The sequence below is a fragment of the Sarcophilus harrisii genome, chromosome 2, assembly GCF_902635505.1.
Source record: "Sarcophilus harrisii chromosome 2, mSarHar1.11, whole genome shotgun sequence".
Taxonomy (NCBI): domain Eukaryota; kingdom Metazoa; phylum Chordata; class Mammalia; order Dasyuromorphia; family Dasyuridae; genus Sarcophilus; species Sarcophilus harrisii.
In genome coordinates, this window is record NC_045427.1 from 316,301,188 (window position 1) to 316,317,462 (window position 16,275).

The 16,275-nt window shown below is 35.0% G+C and overlaps 1 protein-coding gene across 1 annotated transcript; it reads right to left on the reverse strand.

Moving 5' to 3' along the window:
- Positions 1-1,990: 1,990 nt before the first annotated feature.
- On the reverse strand, positions 1,991-16,156 carry L3HYPDH (trans-L-3-hydroxyproline dehydratase). Its single transcript, XM_003759323.4, has 5 exons — positions 15,634-16,156; positions 11,394-11,563; positions 8,339-8,461; positions 5,009-5,146; positions 1,991-2,465 (listed from the first exon to the last, which is right to left on the reverse strand). The coding sequence occupies exons 1-5, from the start codon at positions 16,139-16,141 to the stop codon at positions 2,340-2,342; spliced, it is 1,065 nt and encodes a 354-aa protein (XP_003759371.1). The 5' UTR covers positions 16,142-16,156; the 3' UTR covers positions 1,991-2,339.
- Positions 16,157-16,275: the final 119 nt, after the last annotated feature.

The window sequence follows — 16,275 nt, forward strand, 5'->3', positions numbered from 1 at the left end:
CATTTATAATTATCACTTGTCACTGTATAGGGACAATAATAGCACACCTCCTTCCTAGACTTGCTGCAAGAATAAAATGAAATAATATTTGTAAAGAGCTTTGCAAATATAAAAACATCATATAAATGATATTTATTAGCTCACATATATTGCTTAAAGAGTCAAGTGGCCAAATGAACCCCTTCTTCTTTAATATTTCTGGTTTATTTATAGAATGATGTTTTTATAAATAAATTTTGAAGTAATTGTACTTGATATTACTACTTTTAAAAATATAAAACATTCATCTGTTAGTTTTTTAATCCTTAGTTTTCCTCTCCAGTCTTAGTGAACTCTGGGTTTTAATATGCCTTTCATATGGCTTCCCTCTAAGATTACCTTTCATTTAGGCTGTATATGTAGATATTTGTATATATCTGTGGCATACATGTATCTATACATTCCATGTAAATGAGTATTATGTATGTATACATGCAAAGGTATACACATGTATCTATAACACACACAATACATATGTGTATATATGAGGCTGCTAGTGGCTAGAGCACTGGACCTGAGGCAGGAAAACCTGAGTTCAAATGCAGCCTCAGACACTTCCTAGCTGTGTGACCTGAGCCAATCACTTAACCTCTGATTGCCTGACAAAAGGTCTACTAGATCCATTGGAGAAGGCAATGACAATCTTCTCTGCTTCACTGTTTGACAAGAAAATCCCATGTATATATATAAAATGTCCATGGAGTCATGAAGAGTTGGACGTAACTGAATAACAAAAAAGTGCATGTATTGGCTCTTTTCAACAATGAGATGATTCAGACCAGTTCCAAAGACCTTGTGATGAAGAGAGCCATCTACACTCAGAGAGGACTGTGGGAGCAGAGTATAGATCACAATAAAGCATTTTCATTCTTTTTGTTGTTGTTTGCTTGCATTTTATTTCTCATTTTTTTCCTTTTTGTTTTCTTGTGCAGTATGATAAATGTATAAATATGTATACATATATTGGATTTAACATATATTATTTAAACATGTTTAACATATATTGGATTACTCGCCATCTGTGGGAAAGGGTGAGGAAAAGGGGAGGAATTTGGAACACAAGGTTTTTCAAGTATTAATGTTGAAAAATTATCCATGCATGTTTTGAAAATAAAAATCTTTAGTAAAATAAAATCTTAAAGTAATTTAATTTTTTAAAAAAAGGATACTTGCAACCACAGGAAGAAAAAAATGCATATATATACAAGGCTAGGTAAATAGTGAGGGGGAAAAATGGTCTTGGTTGCCTGCATAAAAGTATTATTCTGGGAAGGAAAAACCCAGAATTTTTGGCTACAGAAATAATTGCTATTTACACTTACTCTGAGCCATCAAGACCCAAAGAACAAGTGAAGCTTGGACTAGGACTTATTGTTGATTGACCAATCAGTGAAATCCAGAGTAATCAGAGAGCACCCATGGTTAGTGGGCATTTCCTGAACTAAGATTTAGCAAAGAAAACTGAAACAGGTCTGACAGGGAAAGCAGAACCAGAACTAGGTTAAAGCATTGTGATATAGTTCTGGAGAAATGAGAATATTCAGGAGAAAAGGATGATCAACAATGTGAAAAGCTGCAGAGCTAAAAAAGGATCAAGATTAAGGAAAGACCATCTGACAATTTAAAAATCATTGGTTACTTTGGAGAGAGCAGTTTTACTGAATGATGAGGTTGGAAACCTAATTTTAGAGAACTTAGAAGGAAGTGACAATGCTAATGGCTTTATCAAAGAGTTTATAGTCGCAAAGGGAAATAGAAATATAAAACAATAATTAATAGGATTGGTCAGATAATATGTGTGTATCTATGTAAAATGTATAAACACAACACATAAGTGCACACATGTGTAGGTATATACACACATAATAAGGAAGGTCAGACATATACGTATGTATATGTATCTGCATGCCTTTTGAATTTTTATTTTAATTTCTTGAGGGCAGGGGCCATGAGTGTTCCTTTCTTTATATTTCCAGCACTTAGGACAGTGTCTGGCACATAAGTGCATAATTTTTATTGTTATGACTCTTAGATATTGCTTAAGAACCTAGTGTATCACGTTTTAGAATAAACTATATTATTTTTTAAAAGTGTCTTTTATTAAAAATCTAACACATTGAAAAATAAAATGGTAGCTTCATTATTATTTGTCAACATTTTGTATAATAAAGGATTATGATATTACATAGGATGGCAATATACATATATAAGATGATACACTTTTTTAGTAGAACATGAGGACATTTAGCTCTTAGATAATGGTAGCTCTAAAAGGGGCCAGTAAGAGATCTTGAATAAGGTCATTTGAGAAGAAATCCATTTTTCAGTGGGTCCTCTTCTTCAATTATAAAGCTTGCAGTACCTGTATAATAGGCTTGTCCTGATACTTCAACTATAACTGCTTTGAATTCCCCACATTTGGTTTCCTGAAAAGAGAAAAAAAGAAAGGAATTTAATATAAAAATGATTTGACACAAAACTAAGAATGATGCTTTAATTCAAGATAGAATATTTTGTTTGACCTACAACAAACACTCCATTGCATAAAAAAGAAAGAGACTTTCTTCTTGTATCATACTGTTCAAACTAAAATTTGGGCTAATATATCTGATAAATGAAAGAAAAATAAGAAAAATGTTTTTTTCTCCCCTCATGTTAGGCACTTTCCCTTTTGTATGTAGATATTCTAGTTGTTTAAAGGGGCAGAAAAAAGAACTTTTTCTCCTCTTTTAAAAAAATTATTTTTAGATGTACAATTCATTTTGAATATATTCCTATATATCACGTTGAGGAATAAAAATCAGAACAAAAAGGAAAAGGCTTTGAGAAAGAAAAAAAAAAGAAAGAAAAAAAGATCAAAATAGTATGCTTCAATCTGCATTCATTCTCTATAATTCTCTCTCTGGATGAAGATGGCATTTTCCAACTAAGTTTATTGGAATTGCCTTAAATCACTGATTTGCTAAGAAGAACTACTTTCACCATAATTAATCTTCTCACAACCTTGCTGTTGCTGTGTACAATATTTTCCTGGCTCTGCTCACATCACTCAGCATTAGTTCACGTAACTCTTTCAAGACTTTTCTGAAATCAGTTTTCTTATAGAACAATAGCATTCCTTACATTAGTAATAACTTACTCAGCCATTATTCAATTGATGGGCATCCACTCATTTTTCAATTTTTTTTCTGCTGCAAAAAGAATTTCTACAAACATTTTTGCACAGGTGGATCCTTTTCTGGTTTTGTTTCTGGCTTTTTTTTTTTGGGGGGGGGGTGAATATAGACTTAGCAATAGTATTGCTAGATCAAAGGATATACACAGTTTTATAATTCTTTGGGGCATAGTTCCAAATTGCTCTCCAGAATGGAAAAGGACATTTGTGTAAGGAAAACTGATTGAATTAATTTGAGAAGAAACACATCTCAGAGAAGATGTTGAACGAAGACAGACACTTCTGAAGACCTGAAAGAACTGCCTATCAAATAAATGGTCCAAGAAGTCCTATTTGAAGGCAAAGAATAGACTGAGGTATGGTAGCTCTAACACACTGTGTTCCCATCACTTAAATTTCCATATGTGTGAGACTGTTTTCAAAATTTTGAAGGCCTAAACTATAAATTGAATAACCAGATACTAATAAGCAGAGAATAACCAGTATAGATGAACTAGTCCTCATAAAATGAACATATGACTAAAAGATAAAAACAATGAGTTATGATAAGAAGCTGACCAAAAAAATTCAAAATTATCTAAATTATCTGAAGTAGGGATTTATATTCACTCTTTAATGATGAACCTCATTCTGACTAGCTGTGTCTTGATATGAAATCAATATGATTAGCAAGATAATAAAAAACAAAGATTTTGTTTCCCAAAATGATGGTGTTCTCTATAAAACTTCTCATATCTCCACTTGTTAAAAGAATTTTCTTACTTAAAAATCTTTCAAATGCAGTTTTAATGGATTTAGATTCTGTTATAAAATCTTAAAATGCAACACCTTATTAGTTTGTAAAAACAGCTGATTGACATCATAAAAAAGCAGAAATTTAATGAGTCAAATTTCAACAAAACCCTGCATAACGTGGATAGGACTGAAAAATAAAAATAATAATTTGGTCATAACCATTTGGGTCCACATGTGAGATACCTTTTCAGATATGATTATCATTAAAACAGTAGTAGAGGTGCAGCTAAATGATACAATGGATAGAGTAACAGCCCTGAAGTCAGAAGGACCCAAATTCAAATCAGTTTCCTAGCTGTGTGACTCTGGGCAAGTCACTTAACCCCAATTGCCTCAGCAAAAAAACAAAAAAAGTTTCTTATTCTATCAATTTAAAATATAAAGTAATTATTATTAAAAGATTTTATCATTTGTATTTCAATTTTTGCTTATGTTTTATAATGTACATAATATATAATTTACAAATAAATATGCATATATCAGGGATATGTTCTTTTTTTTTTTTACTCATGGTAGTGCATGATAAAAAACTCTACATCTTATCTATAGTTTTTCTTTAGTCAGTTTTCCTAGTGCATGTGTTAAAAATTTTAAGGACATATCTATCTCCAGGGGTCTTCAAACTTTTTAAATAGGGGGCCAATTCACTGTCCCTCAGACTGTTGGAGGACCCGACTATAGTAAAAACAAAAACTTTGTTTTGTGGGCCTTTAAATAAAGAAACTTCATAGCCCTGGGTGAGGAGGATAAGTGTCCTCAGCTGCCACATCTGGCCTGCGGGTCATAGTTTGAGGACCCCTGAAAGGTGAGGCAGTCCTGATATGTACAAGAAACAATTGAGATCATAATAATGTTGAACTAAGATCATAATAATGTTGTAGTATAATGTTTTGGCAGAATTGAATGAAGAAATGTATCTGACACCTAACTTAAGTCTCCTCTTTTCATAATATTAAATCTGACAACAACAACAAAAATTAGAATAATTCTTCTGATCACCTTCACTGGTTTCCCAGTGAACAGTGAGCCTGTTGCACCACTTTTAAAGGTTCTGGTCTGGTTCAGTTGAATAAGTCCTTTGTGATACTGTAAGGCAATTCGAGCAGTCACTCCAGAACCAGTGGGGCTGCGGTCAACCTGTTTGGGAATAACAAAAATGAGATATAATCATCACAAATATATTCATCTCATCTATTTATCCTATGCTATATTGTGCCTCATCTTTTTTGGAATTCTCATGCTGTTTTAAAATATCCTAACTTTTAAAATTCAAAATCAGATTTTTGGGATGATAGGTTCCTAAAAATAATTTGGAACATTCTTGGTAGAAAGCAGTAAATTATATTTTCACAACTGTTATATATTTCTTTTCTATAGACTACAGGGTGCAATTTACCTTTTCAAGGGTACTCCCCACTTTTTTTTTTACTCTCAGGATCTAAAAAAATTACATAGAGCCTACAACTGTATAATCTAATTTTCACTCTAAATAAATTTACTTTTATATTTCATCTTCAGAGTCTATTATTTCTTCAATTAAAGTCATTAAAATGTAAAATTTGAACCAAGTTCCTGTAGCTTACATTTCCTTAAGAATAAATCCCATGCAGGATGATTTCAGAAAGGCCTGGAGAGACTTAGATGAAGTGATGCTGAGTGAAACAAGCAGGACCAGAAGATCATTATATACTTCAACAACAATACTATATGATGATCAATTCTGATGGACTTGGCTTTCTTCAACAACGAGATGAATCAAATTAGTTCCAATAGAGCAGTAATGAATTAAATCAGCTACACCCAGCAAAAGAACTCTGAAAGATGACTATGAACCACTACATAGAATTCCCAATCCCTCTATTTTAGTCCATCTGCATTTTTGATTTCCTTCACAGGTTAATTGTGCACTATTTCAAAGTCCAATTCTTTTTCTACAGCAAAATAACTGTATGGACATGTATACATATATTGTATTTAACTTATACTTTAACATATTTAACATGTATTGGTCAACCTACCATCTAGGAGGGGGGGGGGAAGGAGGGGAAAAATTGAAACAAAAGGTTTTGCAATTGTCGATGCTGAAAAATTACCCATGCATATATCTTGTAAATAAAAAGCTATAATAAAAAAAGAATAAATGCCATGGATAGCAATGTTTTATAATGATTAAAAAAGAAAACAAAAAAACCTTGAGCATACTTTTAATTTACATGACTTAAGTAAAATACAGCACCGTATTCTGAGGAAAACTTTTGGTTGCCTTTTCCATATCCTCTCATCCAGCCTTATTATCCTGATCCATTTTCCATCCTAGTTTCATTTGCCTTCATGTTCAACTTTTTCCCCTTGGTCTGACATTTTAAGGTTTCATTAGTTATTATACAACTTAATTATTTTAGTTTTCTGCCCTTCTATTTTTAATCTGCTAATACTTGTCCCTGTATAATTTGTACCATCCAATCTCCCTGTTTTTACTTCATGTATACTGGGAAATATTGGAGAAAAAATATTAAAAAATTGATCTGATGCTACCCACTCTAAATTTATTATACATAATTTCATCTAGTTCCTTGCTCCTGTACTATGCTTCCACTCTAACACAATTCTCTCCCTCTCTCATTCCTCCCACAGTGATTGCACCAAACTTACCACATCTAAAGTTGATGACTTAGATACCTAGGTGCTTCACTGAGAAGTCTGGGGTATCCACTGTGATTTCGTATAGGGATCTTCCATTCCTCACAATTTCTCAGCATCATTCTCACCTATTCTTCATTTAGGTTAGAACTTTTTTAGATTCCTTTATCCCATTCCCTTAATCCTCCTTCATACAACTTCAAGTTCTTAAAAAATTCTTCCCATAACCTTATTGGATTCAAATATCATCTTGCCTCTTCTTCAAAGTGCTATATAAATGCTAGTTATAATTACCACCATCACCAGCAGCAGCAGAACATACCAAAGATAAAGAGATCAAAAAAATAATCTTTACCCTCAGAGGAATTTTTACTTTTTTGAATGGAAAAACATGAATGCAAGATAAGCAAATATCAAATATAGATAAATGATATGTTTGTGTATAATTTAAATAATATGGATAAAATAAATAGATAAAAAGTTCTTGAGCAGAAGGATGGAAATGGGAGACTAGCAATCAGGTAGGCTTCTAATAGGAAGTAATGTTTGATTTGAGCCTTGAAGGAAACTAGGGATTCTACAAGGTGAAAGTGAAGTGAGATAGGAATGTATTCCAAACTTAGGAGACAATTTGTGCAAGATTACATAGGTAGGAGATGGAAAATGAGTTATGGAATGCAGCAGTAGAATAATTTAGCCGGAATATAAAATGTGTAAAAGGTACAATAAATCTGGAAAAGTAGTCTGAAGTCAGATTAAGAAGGAGCTTATATTTTATAATGACAAATGGGAGCTATTGGCACTTCCACTGTAGAGAAAAGAGATTGTCAGACTTGGGCTTTAAGAATCTGGCAGATGTCTTGAAGTGAGATTGGAATAGGGAGAAATCAGAGGTCATGAGACTTATTGCCATAGTCCAGTTGAAAGGTGATAAAGGCCTTACTTAGGAGGGAAGCTGCATGATGGAGAGAAAAGAACAGATAAAATAGATATTTTGGAGGTGGAAGCAACAGTACTTATATTGTGTTTTTAACATAACATAAGTCTCATCTGGCTCCTAGAACCTAATATCAATAGACAGAAATTATCTTTCTTTGGAACAAAATATAATATAATATGTGACTCAGAATTAAGCTAACATTATCAATAGAAGATGATTTGACTTTGTATGGTGCTTCTTATTTTCCAAAATGCTTTCATATCTATTATCTCAATTTGTAAAAAGCATGACCTGATCATTATTATTATTATTAGTCTGATTTTACAGATGTTAAATAGCACAAAAAGATTAAGAGTAGTGTGACCAGTGGGCAGCTAGATGGCCCAGTGGATAGAGTGGTAGGCCTGGAGTCAGTTAGTCACTTTTTTTTGTGAATTCAAATTTGGCCTCAGACAATTACTAGCTATGTGTCCCTAGGAAAGTCCCTTTAACATTGTTTGCCTCAATTTGCACATCTGTAAAATGAGCTGAAGAAGGAAATTGCAAACCACTCTGGTATCTTTGGGATTGTGAAAAGTTGGACATGACTGAAAAATGACTCGACAACAACAAAAAGCATGGCTAGTAAATGAGAGAAATGTATCTAATACCAAGATCTCCTGAACAATTAACTCAGTATATTTTCTACTGAAAATTCTTCCTAAAATAGATGGTAGTGTCTATATGTAAAAAATTTTTTGTTTCAATACCTGTGCATCTGCAAACACACATATGTTAGTTGTTGGTTCTTCACTAAATGTATCGTTTCCATCTGTTAATATAGTTCCATATAGAAATGCAAGCTCTTCATTGTCTGGGTGATGAATTTTAACCTGAGGAAAAGCAAATAAAATATAGTAACTAATATGTGAAATGTAGAAAATGACTTTTAATTCAAATGGATCTTTATAAAATAATATAGATATAAGTATTGAAAGACATCACTTTTCACTTTATTGAGTATCTACAAGGTATTATGGTAGACATGTGAAATTGTGTCACTCTAATAAGTATATAAACACAAGGGAAAGGTTGTTTGGTTATTTGATGAATTTAAAACAATCTTGTTACTCCATTTTGGGGGGGGGAACTGGACCTGTTTTTTCATTGATATAGGAAACTTGTAATGGAGAGGAGCATAGGGAAAGGGAAGGGGAATAGAATTTACTATATACCCAATATTGTACTAAGCAATTTTTTACAATTATTCTCATTCGTTCCTCACAAAAATCCTGTAAGGTAGGTGCTATTATTTACCCCATTCTATAATTGAGGAAGCTTCCTCTACAAAAACAAAAGAAATTTCCTCTACGTATTTCTCTGCAATTTAAAGTTTAGGTCTTTGAGAGTTATTATTTCATTTGATTCTCCCAGCAACCTAGGAGGTAAATGCTATTATCATCCTCATTTTACAACTGACAAAACTGAGGCAAATAAAGCTTAGGTGATCACACAGCTAGTTAAAAGTCAGGCTGAATTTGAACTCAGGTCTTTCTGATTCTTGGCTCAGCACACTAACCATTGTGCCACCTCTAACTTTCAGCAGCATAAGAGGTAAAATTGATCCATGTCTTTCTTATTCTAACTCTCTATCCACTATGGCATACTGCTTTTAATTCCAAATAACAACATACCAGTTATACTAGTTGATCTTTTCTTTTTCCCCTTCCACTGATAAACCTATCAACTTTATTTTACTGCACTGAGATTTCTAAAATCTACAAAATAATTCTAACATGTGATACTTTGTTTTCACCGTATAATCATTAAACAATTTTTCGTATTTTCCTACTTCTTTTGATATTTATTAGTGTTAGTCCTCAAACTTAAGAATTGTTTCTCTGATTAAGAAATTAATACCTTTATCTTAGTTTTCTTATGGAAAATGTTGTAATAAATTTATCTCTTGTAAAACTGTATTCAACTGCTAGCTCAGTAAAAATACCTGGAGCAGAAAAACTGATGCAAGATAAGTACTTTAAACAGGTTTATTGGTGCATCTCTACTACTGGGTAGGCTCAGACTAAAACTGGTAGATCCCTTAACTCAGGAACTCTGAGCTCCTGAAGCTGATCAAGTTTCTGCACTAAGATTGGTCCCTGGTGAGTCCCTGGGGAAGGGGATTTTGGGTAATGGGGTGGGAATAGGGTAAAAAGGGGCAAACTGGCTCAAGCTGGAAATGGAACAGGCCAGGGCACTTGTAATAGTCACAAATCTGACTAGGTAACAATCTTCTGCATTTCTAAGTTGGGAAATTTAGAAATGCAGTCTCAAAATAAAGTCAAATGAAATTAAAATTTCAGAGTCACTCTATGATTTTCGGTTAGGGAATTATCCTAACAATTCTACAAAATATCATTTTAAATAGATCTAGTGTAATTTCTTCTTATTCTTTATATTAAATGTTACATTTCATGTGAAAATATTGGAAATGCTAAAAAATAAAATAATGAATTATCAATATAAGTATAGAAAAGTGAACTATTATGCTAACCTTCTCTAAGTTATTTTTTAATCCAAAAAAAAATCAAATTCTTGTGAAACAAAGCAAAGAAAATATTTATAGATTCTAAATCGAAATTACGGTCTTAATGTACTGTATAATGGCAAATTTTTGTTGGTAGTGAAGAATAAAATCTTTTAGACTATTTATAAAGAAACCAGAATTAAACTGGGAATTTTACTTGTTGTTTATCAGATGACATAAATCAACACCTTAATTGATAAGCTACTATAGTACAGTTAAGTGGTGCAGTGGCTGGAGTCCAGGGTCTGAAGTTAGAAATATCCATCTTCTTGAATTCAAATGTGGGCCACATATACTTTCTAGCTGTGTGATCCCCCAGGCAAGTCATTTCACCCTCTTTACCTCAATTCCCACATTTGTAAAATGAGCTAAAGAAGGAAATAGCAAATCACTCTATTATCTTTGTCAAGTAAAGCCCAAAAGGTTCAGGAACAATAGAACATAGCATAAGAATAGCATAATATATCTTATTACCTAAAATAGAAAATTTCACTCAATTGAATTACATAATACATCCAACTACATTTACATTAAATGATTTTTTAATTTCTACTCTAAGTTACAAGAGAGAGCATAAAGCATATATATAATGCCAATGTTAAAGAATCATTAATTTTTGATTTAGTGGGGTCCAAACTGATTGTTTGGTTATGTAGTCAGTCACATGTATTGTAAATAAATGTTAAAGAAAGATTAGTAATAACTTGAAGAAATATATTCAACAAATAGAATGAGATATTTATTTTCATTCTGTTATCATCCTCTACAAGGAATTTTAAATATTTTCATTATGATGATATTTAGGATAAGAAAATATTAGGTTTTTCATTCTCAGTACCACTTTTGTATATGTAAGTGTTTTTTAGAAAGTCTGATAATGAACTCTGAATTTAAGAAGGCTGGTCCTCAGATGAATGATGTATAGGCCACTATTGTTGCCATGCTCAGCCATTCCATTTTGGTAAGATCTGCCAGAAAAAAAAAAAAATTCTAGTGTCTTAGCCTTCAAAAACCCAGAGTCACCTTAATACAATGATGATGCATCAAACAATAGGAATTTAGCACAGCAGCATCACCAGACTGGACACAGTCACAATTTTTTTGGCAACAACATCAGTCAACAAACACGTTAAAGCATGAAGGAGTTGTGATTTGTATGAGTATAAGGAATATCCATACTGAAAAAATCATGGATTCTTGAAGGTCTGAAGGAAGCTACCAAAGTACATGCTATCTACCTGTGCTTTAACTGCTTCTGTAATTGCACTTGCTGCATCTACAAGATCCCTTGTCTTCGAAGAACAGACATTTAATCCAAACCTTTTAGCATTAACAAATGCATAAAATGCACCACCATATCCAATGTCAACTACAATCTCCCCTTTTCCAGGAACATCCACCACGAGATCTAAAAATGTTTAAGAAAAAGACATTTCACATTTAGTATTTTTACAAATAAAATGCTGTCCTTTTCAGATGTTCAGAAAAAAAATACATTTTAAAAGGTTATATCAAACTGGAATGAATAAGTTCCGACTAGTATAAAAGGTCTTCAGTGCCTTTTTCACATTTTTAACTTAGATGAGGTTCAGAAGCAATCATGTACTATTATCCGAATCTATGAATTTCATAAGCCCCCATGATGCTTATTTTTTTCTAGGTAATTTCACAAGCATCTATTCGTGCTATTTCCAAATTCTAGGTTTTATAAGTTATGAAGTAGCTTAAATTGAAAGTGGTTTTATAGTGTATATAGGTAGGGTTTACAAGTAGCTTTCTATTTGCTCAGTTCTCATAGTATGACTCAAATTCAAATCAGAAATATAAATTCCCTTGGTTATGACTAGGTAAAAATTGAGGTCTGCATAATAATACAGATTTGAATAGAAGTGACTCATTGCTCATTTGGACATTTCTTAAATTTAAGGGAGTAGCTTCCAAACTGGTAAATTGAAAAGGAGGATATATATAAGCAGATAACTCTTGTACCCTGTTAACTGTTGAACAGGCTCAGACCCAGTGGAACTTTGGAGAGCTTAACTGTCTACTGAATTTGCAAGTCTAACCCTTTCCCCTTAAAGTGGTTTGTACTGGGCTTGGTTAATCCCATTCTATTTAGCTGCATATTTCATGAACATTAGTATGTTCTATTTCAATTCATTTTCACCAACATTTTTAAATATGCACTGTGTTCAGACAGATAGATCCCTCTGAGTTAGATTGGACAAAAACTGACCTTACCTCCTATAAGAATCCTGACTGTGGGTGTTGTAGAATCTTTGACTTTCAGGATGCTATAATTTATGAGAGGCTGTAGAGATAAAGGAGGTCAGAGAAAGAGAAACTCACCAAGACTAAACTTGGAATCTAGATGATCTGCTTACCTGTTCACCTTAGTTTCCTCATCTATAAAATGGGGATAAAGTAGCACTGTTGTAAAGATCAAATGAAATCATTGTAAAGCACAGTGCCTCGCACTTTATAAATGTTAGCTGGTGACTAAGGTGACCCAAAAAAGATAAAAGCTGAATTTTGGGAAAAAAGGTCAGAAATGACCCTCTGAAACATTGTTGTTAACTGTATAAATTGTTCTCTTGGTTCTGTTTACTTCATCAGTTTCCCAGATTTCTCTGAAACTATCCCAATTTTCATTTCTTACAATGAAAAAACATTTCATTACATAGAAAAAAACATTTTATTTATCCATTCCTCAAATGATAGGCATCTTTTTAGTTTCTAGGAGATCATGTCTTCTAAGTCCTAATAAAATATCAGAAGACTCGTGAACTACTTTCTTCACAATTCCAAGTTACTTTTAAGGTATAAGATTTCCTCCTACCTTCTGCTCCTTGAGTGAAATCAGATTACTCACAATCTTTCTATTTTTTATGTCTGAATTCTCAGATAAGTTTTTATTTTTTTTTCTACAGAAAATTCTCCAAAATAAGCTCCTTAGGAGTAGAATCATCATTCACTATTGTTTTCTAAAAGATATTCTGCTATAATTAATTTTGCCCCTTCCTTTTTCAAAACATATTATGTAATCTCCAGCTTTGCCTTGTGATAAAGATGTAGCGTTCCACATTTCTGATGCCTCCTTAACAAACTCTTATAAATTCTTCAGGGTCCAGTTCAAATCCCATTTCCTTTATGACTTCTCAACCCACATAAGGTTACAGTCACTTTTCCCTTTCAAAACTTGTACAACACCGAATGCTCCCTTTAATCATTTACCATTCTTGTTTTAAATTTTTGAATGTGCACCTTTTTTCTTCCACTGGATTGTAAACTCTTTACCAGCTGTGATTATCCCCTCTATTTTGTTTCTCCAGAACTGTCCTGGGAAACCTTTTTTCTGCTCCCCTTAGCCAGGGCCTTATTTCAACTGTTATAAAACTCACAGGTACTGTACATATCCAGGCTCAAATTTCTTTGCATTTTCCTTCTTTCATTGACTGGATTTCAGAGGAGTTATTATTATTGTTGCTATTACTAATATCATCTCACCATCTCTTTTCCCCCTTGAGGCAATTAAGGTTAAGTAACTTGCCCAGGGTCACACAGCTAGGAAGTATTTAAGTGTCTGAGGTCAAATTTGAACTCAGGTCCTCCTGACTTCAGCTGGTGCTCTATCCACTGCACCACCTAACTACCCCTATCTCACCATCTTTTAATGAAGTTCAAATAGGAATGGTCTTGGGACAAGTTATTATAAAGTTCTTACTATCCTTCTGGAGGCTATTGCTGAGTTTCTTATAATCTTTTTTATATCACCATACCCCTATGGTAGGAAGTTGAAGCCTGTGTACCACTTCTCAGAATATTTTTTAAATGAATAAAATAAAATGCATAGGATGATAAAGGAAATCAATTTTATTAGAGACATTTAGGTGATGCAATGGATAAAGTACTGGGTTTAGAATTGTGTGTGTGTATGTGTGTGTGTGTAATTGAAGAACTTCCAGCAGCTGTATGTAGTAAAGATAAGGTGAAGAACTTCCAGCAGTTGAACTTCCAAAGACATTTAACTTCCTCTTCTGTATTTTTAGTTTCTCTAGGTCTCTGTGACCTCCGTTAGTATGTTGAGTAGTAGCCAATATATACTTAGATTTTAGACATATGTATTTAACCTCGAATGATGACATTTATCACTGTTCAAGTTACCAACATCTGGCCAATTAGTTGCCTGATGTATGGTTCCTCCCGGAACTAGGAATCTGCTGTTTTTGGCACAAATAACATCCAATTAAGGGGGAGTGGGGGCACCTATCTCTTAATGTTCTCCAACTCATGATGTAATCCTTTATATCTAAACCCTATAAAAACTGTATACCTTATCCCCTTCTTTAGCCCTTCTACCGTGAGCTCTCTCTCTTTCCCTCCTCGAAGTGGAATTGCTCATTCTCATGAGAATTAATTAAATAAACAACTTTTCTGCTTTTTACTTCGAGAGGTCTCTGAATAATCATTTTTGGATAGGATTTTCTATCCCTCACAGAATCAAAAAGCTTCATCTTCCTGAGTTCAAATCTGGCTTCAGAATCTTACTACTGTGTGAACCTGGGCAAGCCTGTTCATCTCTGTGTAAAACGAGCTGCAGAAGTTCATTTCAGTTTCTCTGCCAAGAAAATCTCATATGAAGTCAGAAAGAACCAGACAAAACTCAAGACCAAAACAACTCAACAACAAGGTAGAGCAGTGCAGAAACCCCCTAATTGTGTGATCCTAGGCAAGTTACTTAACGCCTTGGTCTCACTTTATTTGTGTAATGGGTAATATTGATAGAACCGATCTCCCAAGATTAACAAGAGAGTCAAATATGGAGCATTTGGCATGTAGTAGTTGCCATATAAATGTTGTGTTTTCAGGCCTTGTTGCCCAGGATCACACAGTATCTGAGGCCACATTTGCACTTAGGGAGAGGAACATTTCTGACTGCAGTCCTTACACTCCATATTGTGCTACCTAATCTAATGTGTGTTGTATGCATGCACGCACACACATACACACACACATCCCCCCACACAGATAAGTATGCATACGGATGTGCACTATGATTATACTGAACAAATACTGAGAGTTGTCAAGCATTCATTAAAAACAAAAACCAACCATATTCAAGGGCCCGAAGTTACTTAAAACCCTTGTTTTAAGGTACTGGCTTGTAGATATCAATGTAATAAACTTCTGGTCTTTCCAAGCATGCAGGGAATACTTGCAGGCAGCTTTGTGTTTTAGTCATTTATTTATTATTAATATATAATTACTATGTCATATGTAGTTAATTGCATTTCATTAATTTCCGTGGCCCCGAGTTAGTGGTGCTGTACAGTGCAATTAGTGAACACTCGATAAACATTTGAATCAAAAAAAGCAGTTTAATAAGCGGCAGGGTCCTCGTTAGTAGGGTTACCGGGCTCCACTCCTCCACCGCAGCCCCTGGATCTTGAGCGGCGCCGGCAGGGGCGTCGCGGTTACCTGTGGCCAGAGCAAAGGCCGGGACGCTGTGGAAGCGGACCGGGCCCCGGCTGCGGCCACCCTCGCAGGCCACGAAGGCGGTGACCAGGCCGCAGGGGCAGTGCAGGCGGACCTCGGCCTCGCCGACGCCAGGCGGGGGAGGCGGCACCAGCCCGTAGTCGAGCGCAAAGCGCCCCAGGGCCAGCACGCCGTGGCCGCACATGGAGCTGTAGCCCTCGTTGTGCAGGAACAGCACGCCCAGGTGAGCGTCGGGCAGCTCGCTGCGCACCAGCAACGCCCCGTACATGTCACGGTGCCCCCGCGGCTCGTGCATCAGGCGCCGCCGTAAGGAGTCCAGGTGCTCCCGCGCGTAGCGGCGTTTATCCAGCAGGGTGGAGCCACCCACTTCGGGCCACCCCGAAAGTACGATCCGCAAGGGTTCCCCGCCCGTGTGCATGTCCAGGACCGACAGCACCGGGGTGCTCGAGGCATGCGGGGGTAGCTGGGGGGATTCTCGCGGGCCTTCCATAACAAGAAGCTGCCTACTGGCGAGTCCTACAACCTGCCCTGCGGGCGAGGGGCAGCAAGATGGGGGACGCGTGGCCTCGAAACAAGAGCTGCTAGTATTGGTCGAGAGGGGAAGGGGCGGGGCCTTAATCTAGT

Coding starts and splice junctions, on each gene's coding strand:
- L3HYPDH (XM_003759323.4), bottom strand. CDS start 16,141: ATGGAAGGCCCGCGAGAATCCCCCCAGCTACCCCCGCATGCCTCGAGC. Junction 8,462..11,393: donor CAGAAGCAGTTAAAGCACAG/GTAGATAGCATG, acceptor GCTTTTCCTCAG/GTTAAAATTCATCACCCAGA. Junction 2,466..5,008: donor TCACTGGGAAACCAGTGAAG/GTGATCAGAAGA, acceptor TTCTCTTTTCAG/GAAACCAAATGTGGGGAATT.